Here is a 12,909-nt window from a genome sequence, read left to right as displayed (position 1 = left end):
GAATGCTAAACTAAGCACCTAGGAGAATCTTTAAGACTTAGGACAATCAGTTCAGTCACTCAGTCATGTCCTACTCTTTGCGACCCCATGGACTGCAGCACGCCAGGCTTCCCTGTCCATCACCAACTCCCAAAGCTTGTTCAAACTCATGTCCATCAAATCGGTGATGCCATCCAACTGTCTCATCCTTGGTCGTCCCCTTCTCCTGTCTTTCCCAGCATCAGAGTCTTTTCCAAGGAGTCAGTTCTTCGCATCAGGTGGCCAAAGTATTGGAGTTTCAGCTTCAGCATCAGTCCTTCCAATGAATATTCAGGACTGATTTCCTTTAGGATGGATTGGTTTGATCTCCTTGCAGTCCAAGGGACTCTCAAGAGTTTTTTCCAACACCACAGTTCAAAAGCATCAATTCTTTGGCGCTCAGCTTTCTTTATAGTCTAACTCTCACATCCATACATGACTACTGGAAAAACCATAGCTTTGACTGGATGGACCTTTGTCGGCATCTAGGAAAATCTTTGTGGGCGCCTAGGAGACTAAACACCTTTGTCGGCACCTTGGAGGACCTTTGTCGGCACCTAGGAGAATCTTTAAGACTTAGGACAAAAGATACATTAAAATATAGAAGATTCGGAAATCAGAAGGAAACATCAGGAATGAAGCTTTAGGACTTCCTTCTTGGTGCATCCTGGACCAAATTAGAGTAGATGGAAACAGTCCAGAAGGTCAATAGATGCATACAATCTAACATATTTATATTGGCACCCATATATAGTCAGCTAAAAACCATTATGGTGATAGACAGGGAGGCCTGGCATACTGCGCTTCATGGGGTCGCAAAGAGTTGGACACAACTGAGCGATTGAGCTGAACTGACTGAAAAACCATTATACCAATGGATGATAACCTTGCCCAAAAATAATTCTGCTGTGATAATTTTTAGATAAATGTGAACTAAAAACCGGGATGTCTTTTTCTCAAGCGTTGTGCCTGTGGCAAAAGAGGAGGGGGATAGAGATTTTTGTGTGCCCAGAAAAGCAAGGCTTAGATACCTGCCTATTATTTGAAAAGGATGAACCCCAGTAGTTAAGGGAGCTTTGAAAAGAATCTTTTTTCCTCATGAACCTGATACCTCTCTTTCCTAAATTAGTCTGGCAAAAAGTAGAAATCAGGTTTTCTTGATTGAATCTTGGATGCTATATTCGGTGAATTTTACCTACACTTATAAATTTTGCCTCCAGCTGAACATGAGAATCAAGTCTGGGGGTTTTTTGGGAGGAAGTAGGGTTTTTTTTCTTTGATAGATGTTTCTCTCAGGTTTAGTTTCTCTTGAAACTCTGCATCTGCTCAGTTCTTTAGCATTCCATAAATGTTGGTTGAATGCCTCTCCCTGTCAAGCAGGGTACTAGGTGCCACAAATATTGAGGAAAAAAACAGAAAAGGTACCCACCTTCCTGGAGGGTGGTGAAGAATGTGGACACTAATTAAATCAACGCCCAGATAATCTTCATCAGAACTTATCATTAAAATTGTCTGAAGTAAATTAGTACAGGGTATTAGCAAAAGTAGCAGTTACTTAGTCAAACAGGGAGAAAAAGTTAAATTTTAAAGTATTAATCACATTTGTCTGACTATATCTTTGGTTTAATTTCAGGTTTTTATATTCATCAATATAGAAAGATGGCCAAAAAACTTTCCTGTAGAGTGTAAATGAAAACAAAGACTTTAAATCCATTCTAATCAACAGCAGCCTTTCCTCTTTCAGAAATGTGATTTGTCTCTAAAGCAGATAGTGTTCAGATATTAGATGTTGATTTCACTGGTTGAAATATGCATTATGCTAGTTGAGCTGGCTGTTACGTTCATGTAAGCCAAAACAGCAGTCCTGCCTGACTTGGAGTGTTGCTGAAGTAGCTGCTTGATACAAGATTTTCTAACACCAGATTTTTGTGCAATAGAACCTGGGAAAACACACCTGAGACATGTTGCCTTCTCCCAGACATTCCATCCTGGCATCACGCAGGGTGCCGAGAGGGGCTGGGTTCGGACCAGAAAGACTAAGAAATCTCGTCTTCTGTCCGTGCTCTGCTGGAAACTCTCTGCTTGACCTTGAGCAAATCCTGTAGCCTCTCCATCCTTCTGGGCATCTCTTATCAGAGGTGGGAGCTCCATTGTCACAGAGATGTCAGGGGAAGTAACTATCATGTTTGAGAAATGATGTGAGGGTCTTGATGACAGCCAAAGAGATAGATGCTCTGTAAGAGTAAAATGACATAACATATAACATACGGGCACTGAAATATGTTATTGGAGAGATGCCCTGGAATGTCTTCTTAAGCAGCAGGTATCAGGAAGCGAGGCAGCCAAATCAGAGTAAGGATGATTTCTGAAAAAGTCAGCATTTCCTCAACTTGAAAAACAACAGTGATGATAGAAGAACTTTTTCAAAAGAGTAAAAAATTACCCTCAATCCGCATTATCTTATCATACTGACTGGAGGTTTTCTGGGAGAACAATTCTTTTCTTTAAATGGATGTGTATTCTTTCAGGGGAATGGGGGCACAAAGCCCAGGATTCCAATTGAATTGTCACATGGGGTAACTTTTGACAAGCCTGTCATTTGTCCATTTTCTCTTCTGACCCGGTGGTACTTGGAGGGATCAGAGGGGAGAAGAGGATTAATGTCATTGTGCACAGACAAATACAGTTTCTTTGAGACAGAAATTCCACTTGTTGAAGTTGACTAGGAAACATGAAGCTCTTAGGCAGTACCTCATAACCATGCCTTGCATTTGTTGCCCACCCTGTTATTAGTCAGATGTCCTCAGCTCATACCCTGAAATTTAGGCTTTTCTCTCCTTATGCAATTAATCAGAGCGCTCTCAGCATCAGTGGGGAGAGGACCACAGCGTTTCTCTAAATGCAGAGATAGAACTGGTTTGACTCATTTTTATACCTCCTTCTCATACAGAGTTTGTCAAACTGTTTCGTTTTTTTTAAATTATTTTATTTGTTTCAATTGGAGGATAATTACTGTACAAACTATCTCTTTTTTTAAATTGTTTATTTATTTATTTCGGGGGGGCTACTCTCTAGTTGGGATATACAGGCTTCTCACTGAGGGGGCATCTCTTGTTGCAGAGCACAGGCTCTAGGATTCATGGGCTTCAGTAGTTGTAGCACGTGGGCTCAGTTGTTCCAAGGCATATGGAATCCTCCTGAACCAGGACTCAAACCCGTGTCCCCTACATTAGCAGGCAGATTCCTACCCACTGCACCACCAGGGAGGAACCTGTCAAACTATTTAATGTATTTATTTGATGTATTTATCTATTTTCTCCCTTGGGTATACAGCACTGGCATGGGCCATAGACACCTATTTGGATGGTGGGTATCCTGGAGAAGGAAATGGCAACCTGCTCCAGTATTCTTGTCTGGAGAATCCCCATGCACAGAGGAACCTGGTGGGGTATAGTCCATGGGGTCGCAAAGAGTCGGACGCAACTGAGCAACTACACAACAACAACAGTCCTTGTGGGGGGCTCATAAGGTGCACACGTATACCAATCCGCAATTAAAATCCAGCCAGCTCAGCTTGGGTTGTGGTCCGCTGGTGACTGCCGTGATAAGTGAAGAGTGAGGGCATGGATTTCTTGTAGTTTTCACTCCTCATCTTTTTTGGCACCCAAGCACGGGCTGTATCCTGGGAGTTGGACTCGTCCTGTCCCTCATGAGTCACAGCGGCCAGACGGAGTCCCGAGTTCACGTGGCAGCCTCGCTTCGGAAGCTCTCCGCATACCTGGATGACAGCGGGAGCCAGAGCAGAACCTTCCAGGAGGTAGGGGACCAAGGTTCCACTTCCCTTCCCTCTGCTGGCTTTTGTTTTCCGCTTGCTGCTAATTTTCTACTTCCCCTGTGTTGGTGACTCTGAAACTAAATCCTTCCTCAATTTCAGCTGGGCTAAGGAGGAAATCTGAGTGGCAAACAACCTATATATTAGATCATAAGGATTTCAAATAGCGCAGCTATTTAAATCAACTTAGACTTACATGTGGCATATAAGATAAGAGCCCTGAGTGAATACAGAACCCTAACTCAGCATCACTCGAAGGCAGTTTCTAAGAAAGCTGCGATTTCTGGAGGAAGGTTAAATGGAGATTTTTAGAATTAGGATCAAGCCAAATATAACTTTAAGAAATGGCCGGGGATAAGCTTAAAAAGTTACAGATCCAAAAGGCATTTGGTTTCTTTTTCTTTTCTTTTTTTTCATGTCAACCAGCATGAAAAATTATTGAGGAAATTCCCTTTGCTACACTTAATGAAACGATTTTTCTGTGATGGCACCAAAAATATGCAGAATCGGGATCCTGGGCCCCCGTCTGTGTGTTGACCGTGTCCACCAGGTCGTCTGAGGCCCGTGTGTCTGTGAGCCCAGGTGAAGCCTCATCGCCAGGCTCTTCTCTCTGGGAGGTGCCTGGGCCGACCTCTTGGCCTGGCCAGATTCTCCCTCTCATTAGAGCAGATCCTATTTCCCCCGGCCTGCCCACAAGCTATTGATGAGCACATAATGGCTGCTGTGTTTCCCGGCTTGGCTCCTCTGCTTTCAGCAATAGGCCTTGTTGAATCGGTGGATTTCTTTGGTGCACAGAGGCTTGAAGTTTTGTTCTAAGACATACACCGCATTTCCATCTTTAAAGAGGTGCAGAGCATGATTGAAAAATACTTATTTTTTTAAGCCAAAGGAGAAAATGTCATAAGTGAGGAGCAATGCAATTAATAAAGGAAAACAAGGTTTTATAAACTGAAGCATCTGTCTGTCCTGATGTTTTGATTTAGAAGGCCTCAAGCAAGCAGTTTTGGTTTTTCCTCTTCTCTGATTTTTGTTATCCAATTTCTACCTTAGAACCCGCCTCTCTTTTTTCATGCTGTGTCAACCAGTGTGAAGAGTCAAACATTTCTACTTTGTCTTAACAGCATCTTTGTGAGGGAGGGATTCTTCATGAAAATGCAAATGCAGAGAGGGATGGGTCACCTTGATTTGGAAAAATGGAAGCTCAAATTGATGGAGTGACTTGCTTAAAGTTATTTAGCCAGTCAGTGGTCAATTTTAGATATACACTTAAATATTCTGTTTCTACTCCCAGCATTTTTTGAAAGATTATAATGTGTTCGTTTATTCATTTGCATATTAAAATCACACCAGTGCTCTGAAGTAAATAGTTTACCCCTATTTTACACAATTATCTGACTCTGAAACCTACCTTCCTCGTTCATCATGCTCCACTGCTTCTACTGCTGCTGCTGCTGCTGCTGCTAAGTCGCTTCAGTCGTTCCGACTCTGTGTGACCCCATAGACGGCAGCCCACCCGGCTCCGCCGTCCCTGGGATTCTCCAGGCAAGAACACTGGAGTGGGTTGCCATTTCCTTCTCCAATGCATGAAAGTGAAAAGTGAAAGTGAAGTCGCTTAGTCGTGTCCGACTCTTCGTGACCCCATGGACTGCAGCCTACCAGGCTCCTCCGTCCATGGGATTTTCCAGGCAAGAACACTGGAGTGGATTGCCATTGCCTTCTCTGACTGCTTCTACTACGGAATCTTAATGTAGCAGCGTTTCACTTCTTTGAATTTCCTCTCCTGTTTGACCTTGAATCAGAGTCCATGGCCGTTAGCAGTATCCACAGGTGATGAAACTCTACTTCTACTGTTGAAGAAGCTTTTTGATTTAGTCTGAAGACCCAGGTTTGAATCTCGCGTCTGTCACTTGCTAGCTATGTGTAGTTGAGCCTCAAAACTTTTATCCAGAAAGTAATAACCCCTATCTCATAATATTGTTATGAAATATAAAAGTTGGGGCTTCCCTGGTGGCTCAGCAGTAAAGAACCCACCTGCCAATGCAGGAGACACAGGTTCAATTTCTGGGTTGGAAAGATCCCCTGGAGGACTTAATAGCAACCCACTCCAGTGTTTTTGCCTGGAGAATCCCAGGGATGGGGGAGCCTTGTGGGCTGCCATCTATGGGGTTGCACAGAGTCGGACACGACTGAAGCGACTTAGCAGCAGCAGCAGCAGCCAGTGTTCTTGCCTGGGAAATTTCATGGACAGAGAAGCCTGGTGGGCTATAGTCCATGGGATTGCAAAGAGTCAGACACAACTGAGTGACTAAACAACAACAACGACAATAATATAACAACAGCAACAAATAAGTTAGGTGGCAGAACAGTGCCCAGTCTGTAGTGGGCATACTCAAATCCAATCCTTATCCTAGGAATAAGTTTGAGAAAATATTCGTGTCAACTAAACCGTGTTCTTTCATTTCCCCTCATGAAGACCCATGTTTCTTCTGTCTTTTCGTCTCAGGTCCTTGCCTATACCCTCAGCTGTGTATGTACATCTGCATTCAGTGCCGGCATCATTGAGGCAGTGGAGGCTGAAGATATCATGAACAAGCTTCGACTGTTAGTGGACAACAACCAGCAGGTTGGAATTTCTGGTTATTTCTCTGTGGGTTTCAGGCTGCTTTGAAGTCCTAATTCTGATTTACTCTGAATTAGACTTTAATGAAGTATTTTTGTGTGCCCAGAAATGAGAAACGTCTAATTCTTATCCGCAGCTTTAGCCAGTATCTACGGACATCTTTTTCTCTCTTTATCCCCTATAGACATTTTTTTCTTTTTTGGTATGAGTATGAAAGTCTTTTTGCTCTCTCCAATTATTGGTCTGCATAAAATCTTAAAGCACATGGCTAGGGAATAGAAGAGTTATGTAAGGCTCGAGACAAAAATTCATAAAGATAAAAATACATAGAATAATCTAATAAAGTAAAACCTCCACAAATTCAAGGCAGAGAATCTCTGCTCATGACTAAATATATAGGAAAATTTAGATTACTGCAATGTAAATGAAATACCCTTAAAATATTCCCTCTGAAATATTAGTCAGCCTTCAAAAAGAAGAAAATTTTGACATAGGCTATGACATGGATAACTTTGAGGACATTATGTTGAGTGAAACAGGCCCATAACAAAAAGACAAGCGCTGCATGTTTCTGCTGATATGATGTACTTAGAGCAATCAAAAGTGTAGAGATAGAAAGTAGAATGGTGGTGGCCAGAGGCTGAGGGAGGAGGGATAGGGAATTAAAATTTAATGGGTATAGAATTTCAGTTTTGCAAAATGAAAAAGGTTCTAAAGATGATTGGGAGTGATAGCCACACAGCGTTGTGAATGTACTTCATACCATTAACTGTTCACTTAAAATGGTTAAGATGCTAAATTTTATGTTACATATATTTTGCCGTAATTTTTTAAAGTTGGAGGGGGAAAAATGCTCCTTCTGATTATGCGTGCTCTAGAATTTCCCTGTTTGTACTTTGTTTGCCTGGTTGTTTGTTTTTTAGATTTCTCCAAAGTCTTAATATTGGCCATTGTGGGTTATTACAGGATTTAGGCCAGGTGTTAAGCCTATGTTGTATTTTACTGTTAATTATTTTATGGTTATAGGCCTACTGGCTTACATTCAGAATAGATTTTTCCTTGTAAATCAACTATACTTCAATACAAAAATAAAGTTAATGTAAAAATCAGAAAAAAAGAATAGATCTTGCAAACACCAAAATGTAGAATTTTCATATGCTGTACTCATTGCAGGACTTTTTCTCCTCTTGTTTGGAGGTTGACTGGGCTTGGGTGATTCACCTTGATGTTTTCATTCTAACCCTCTTCTTAGAATTTGTGTTGTTTGACCCAAGTCAATCAGTAGTACAGTGTTCTTTTCCTGAAATATATGACTCACTGAAACTGAATTCCTTACAATTAATTAGGCTGCAATTTCTATTGCAAGCTGGTCTAGATTTTTAAATCTCTGATGTACAAATGGCAACAGAAAGTGTCTGTAGGAAAGGAGCCCCTCAAAGTGCTTGTTTTGCTGTACATGAACATTCTTGATGTGTGCCAGTCTTCTTTTCTCTCACCTCTTTTTAAAATTTATTTCTAACAGACTTCAGGTTTTGCCCTGGCGTTAGGAAACGTAATTCATGGCTTGTCTGTGTGCGGACATGGAAAAGCTGAAGACTTGGGCAATAGATTGCTTCCGGCCTGGATCAGAACTGTGCTAACAGAGGTAGAAGGCACCTCCTGCATGTTACTTTATATTTTTATAAAGGAAAAAGAGCTACTTTATTGGATCATTTATAGGTGCTGCCATAAAACTTAACCATAAAAAAATAGGCAGTATCGAATGAAAGAGACAATGCCTTATAAATGATACATCCTGTTAACCATTGTAGTTTGTTTGTTTGTTTGTTTTAAACTGGCTATTTTGTTAGTGTTTTAATTTTATAACATCACTGTGGTTTTGAAAACTAAAAAATAACAAGAAGCCACCTAGGATCTAACAACTTTAACTTGTTTACATTATTCAAGTCTGCTGCCTTCCTCAGTTCAGTGATGCAGGTTGTGTTGACCCTACAAATTTTGTACCGTTTTGACCATTTATTTCTCTGTGATATAATTCTTATCAAATTCAAACCCAAGGATTGTTTCCCTCTTGACATTTTCTGATGCTTTGTTTTCAGGGCGCTCCCACAATGCTTTGCTTGGCAGCTCTTCACGGCATGGTGGCCTTGGTAGGCTCTGAAGGGGATGTAATGCAGGTAAAAAAAAAATGGGGGTGACACCTAAATGTGTGCATAGTCACAGCAAGGAGAGAATACCCAATATCTCATTATGTTACGGAGGACCAATATATGCTCATGGTAATGGTTACACTGGGCTCTCTGCCCAAGAATTCTTTTGTAGAAATTTGTTCCTTGTTTTATTTGGGTTGTAGGAATTAAACCTAGTCAACTTATGTACTTTCCATAAAGTTCTCTGCCTGAGGAAAGTAATTGGATCCTAAGAAATTTCAAAAATTTGAAATAGGAAACTCCACTTTGCATCTGTAATGTTTAAATATATATCTATGTAATTATGCTTTCTATAAACTTTAAAAGTTTCTAAAATCTTTAAAAGCTTTTCTACTGTAGACTTGAAAGAAAGTGAACATGTTAGTCTCTCAGTCATGTCCGACTCTTTGTGACCCCATGAACTATAGCCCTCCAGGCTCCTCTGTCCATGGAATTCTCCAGGCAAGAATACTGGAGTGGGTTGCCATTCCCATCTCCAGGGGATCTTTCTGACCCAGGGACTGAACCCGAGTGTCCTGCATTGCAGACACATTCTTTACCTTCTGAACCACCAGGGAAGCCCATATGTATGTATAAATTTACAAGTAATTCTAAGACATTCCTTTGTTCATACAGTAAAGGTTTATTAAGTGACTGCTACTTGCCACACTGAACTGGCACTAGGATATCAGTAATTTAATAAAACATGGATCTTGCCCTCAAGGAGCTCAAGGTTTTTGTTTTTGAAATATAAGGACATGATAAGTTATTCCATAGCTAGGATGATGACAACTCATACGGTGGGAGTATCATTATCTACTTTTTTGAATGGCTATTTCTCCTTTTTCTTTCAGCTGAAGTCAGAAGCCATCCAGTCCTCTCAGTTTCAAGGCAGACTTAATGAAGTCATTAGAACTTTAACTCAGGTGAGAAGAATTTCAAATCCTTAAGTGGGAAAACAGATATTCCCCTTTGTTGTCTTTTTCTCTCTGATGATACAAACTGTCTTAATAGAAAATGGGGAAATCTCTGGTTATTCATGGTGAGTTCCAGGGGTAATGGAGAATTGCTTAGGGCCCTGCATTTGCTGACCAACATGCACCACCTCTGGAAAAAAACAAAGCTGGAATTATTGAGTTAACTTAGGTTGCTTTGGTTTCTCTTAAAAATTAAAACTTGACCCTGCAAAGAATGTCAGGCCCTCCGGACAAGGAAAAATAGAAGACAGTCAAAGGGCAGGGCAGATAGCTAAGCAGAATGGTCAAGAGGCACTAGTTCAGATGTCACTAAAAGTATTTGGGTGAATTATTGTCAGAATTATTCTTGGCTAAAGAATAAAAATGTCCATCTGTTTAGAAATGATTTTATATTTTCAGATTTTTATTTTTAAAATGTCATGACGTTCATTGAATGGAAGAAGCTAAAAAAATATCACTGAGGCTCCTCTCAACCTGAAGCAGCTGCTACTCATATTTGGTCATATTTCTTTATAAGCGTTTTTATTTTCTCTGCATAGTTGTATTTTTACCATATGTAGAACTTTGTGTCCTAGGCTTTCACCTAGCATACTTGTTTGTATTTTTTTTTTTTTTTTTGTAAAATATAGCTGATTATAATACCCACCACATGAAGAAGTTGTAGTAATTCATGCCTTTGAAAGCAAACAAATCCTGGAACAGAAGAAACTGTCTTTTGCATGTATGAATAAAAATATTCTCAAAAAATTCCTGAAACTTAAATTGCTATAACTTGGGTAAAAAGTCTATAAATGAAAAATATTATTTAAAAGATCATATTATGAATGGTAAAATAGTAATAGAGCACTGTTTAAGGAAGAGAACCAAATAATATCTCCTTCTACTTTTAAACATATTTTAGTCCTAAGCAACTATCGGCCCTTTTTACTTTTTGGATTTTCTGTTCCCATTTTTTGAAAACTCCTTTAGACCAGTCTGACTCAGTGAAATCTGAGACAGTCACTGATACCTTCTGTCATGACTGATAGATTCATTCATCCTTTCATTCAGCAACAGTTGTTGATCACCTCTATGTCCCACATTTAGCACACTACACAGAGGATAGTACATCTTGTCATAGAACTTCTCATTACCAGCCAAACTACCACCTCATAAAAGATTAGCAACCTTCTGTGTGTGGCCTTTTGTTGAGTGAAATTTGTATCTTGCCCATCGTTGAACTGTTAACATTTCATTCATAGGTCATCAGTGTATCTGGGGTGATTGGTCTTCAGTCAAATGCCATCTGGCTTCTAGGACATCTTCATCTGTCTACTCTGTCCTCAAATCAAAGTAGAACCTCGGGTAAGATTGGAGTCATAGAACATGGGAGCTGGAAGGAGGGGTGCTGACGTGGGGTTATCTACTTTGTTAAGAGCGTTAATTTTCACAGCCATCCACAGGGCTGCATGTTACTGTCCCTCTTTTACGTCAGAGGAAGATGGACCATGGAGAAGTCTCCTGACTTGCCCAGGGTTACACAGCAGTTAAGTGGGAAATACACAGTTTGAAATCAGATCTGCTGGCCGCCAAAGCCTGTGCTCTTTTCACTCTCCCTCTCTTCCTTCCTTAGAGATCAGTTTAGATGTTGGGTCTAACACCGTATTTTACAAAGAACCTAAGACTCAGAAAGATTACATGACATAGGTACAAGCTTAGTGAGAAATCCAGAAACTAGGAATCAGATCCTTGAAGCTTGGAACAGAGTTCTTTTTACTTGACTAGATGTAATCATAGTTTGTATAACATTCATATTTCATTAAAAGACTCTTTATATGGCTAGAGTTCTTCCGGCCCCTGCATTGAAAAAAGAGTGAGGTAAAGTACTTTTAAAAGAGCCTCTTGATGAGAATGAAAGAGAAGAGTGAAAAAGTTGGCTTAAAGCTCAACATTCAGAAAACTAAGATCATGGCATCCGGTCCCATCACTTCATGGCAAATAGATGGGGAAACAGTGGAAACAGTGGCTGACTTTATTTTGGGGGGCTCCAAAATCACTGCAGATGGTGATTGCAGCCATGAAATTAAAAGACACTTACTCCTTGGAAGGAAAGTTATGACCAACCTAGACAGCATATTAAAAAGCAGAGACATTACTTTGCCAACAAAGGTCCGTTTAGTCAAGGCTGTGGTTTTTCCAGTGGTCATGTATGGATGTGAGAGTTGGACTATAAGGAAAGCTGAGCACAGAAGAATTGATGCTTTTGAATTGTGTTGTTGGAGAAGAATCTTGAGAGTCCTTTGGACTGCAAGGAGATCGAACCAGTCCATCCCAAAGGAGATCAGTCCTGGGTGTTCATTGGAAAGACTGATGTTGAAGCTGAAACTCCAATACGTTGGCCACCTGATGCGAAGAGCTGACTCATCTGAAAAGACCCTGGTGCTGGGAAAGATTGAGGGCAGGAGAAGAAAGGGACGACAGAGGATGAGATGGTTGGATGGCATCACTGACTCAATGGACACGGATTTGGGTAAACTCCGGGAGTTGGTGATGGACAGAGAGGCCTGGCGTGCTGCAGTTCATGGGGTCGCAAAGAGTCGGACATGACTGAGCGACTGAACTGAACTGAAGTATTTTCAAAGATGTGCATCTCCTTGGCTCTTGGAATTAAAATCCTAGGTCTTAATGTAACAAGATTTTTTCTGTTTCTATTGCTTTTTAATAAAAGCAATAAAAATATTTGCAGTTCCCACGTGCTTAATTTATGTATGTACTTGGAGATTTTCTGGGGAAGACATCAGTGTAATGCACTGGGACCTATATCTGTTCCTCGCTCTTTATAGAATTTTGACCACTGGCTCCCTAGGACTCAGGCCAGGGAGGTTTAGGTACCAAAGATTCCTCATTAAAACCTAGTTTCACATATCCCCTGACAGGTAGTCTGCCGACAGCATTACCATGAACGTGGGCCGCCATAATTACTATTTCCCTGCCTTTCAGTCACTCCTTAGCTATAGAAATAGGGCATGGTTCCACAGCATTCCCCACATAATGAACTTTATACTTTTAACAGCTGTCATACTGTGAAGTGAAGTGAAGGTTGTTCAGTTGTGTCCAACTCTTTGCAACTCCATGGACTGTAGACTGCCAGGCTCCTCTGTCCATGGAACTCTCCCTCTGTCCATGGAATTCTCCAGGCAAGAATTCTGGAGTGGGCAAGAATACTGCTGTTCCCTTCTCCAGGGGATCTTCCCAACCCAGGGATTGAACACAGGTCTCCCATATTGCAGGCAG

General features: G+C 40.9%; 1 protein-coding gene across 12 annotated transcripts in view; it reads left to right on the top strand.

The window, feature by feature from the left end:
- The window catches only part of FOCAD (focadhesin), a 301,886-nt gene that overhangs the window by 252,580 nt on the left and 36,397 nt on the right, over positions 1-12,909 (top strand). For all 12 annotated transcript variants that reach the window (XR_014076742.1, XR_014076743.1, XM_081569987.1 and 9 more), the window contains 6 exons: positions 3,688-3,835; positions 6,354-6,473; positions 7,993-8,115; positions 8,570-8,647; positions 9,514-9,585; positions 10,878-10,980. Coding sequence is in view for 10 of the 12 variants with exons in the window: in XM_081569987.1 (XP_081426113.1) it covers positions 3,688-3,835; positions 6,354-6,473; positions 7,993-8,115; positions 8,570-8,647; positions 9,514-9,585; positions 10,878-10,980 (644 nt within the window). In the remaining 2 variants the exon portion in view is untranslated. The remainder of the gene's footprint in view (positions 1-3,687; positions 3,836-6,353; positions 6,474-7,992; positions 8,116-8,569; positions 8,648-9,513; positions 9,586-10,877; positions 10,981-12,909) is intronic.

The sequence above is a fragment of the Giraffa tippelskirchi genome, chromosome 1, assembly GCF_054371585.1.
Source record: "Giraffa tippelskirchi isolate mGirTip1 chromosome 1, T2T-mGirTip1v1.2.pri, whole genome shotgun sequence".
NCBI lineage: Eukaryota > Metazoa > Chordata > Mammalia > Artiodactyla > Giraffidae > Giraffa > Giraffa tippelskirchi.
Note: the sequence above shows the minus strand (reverse complement) of the source record. Positions and strands in the feature narration are given on the sequence as shown.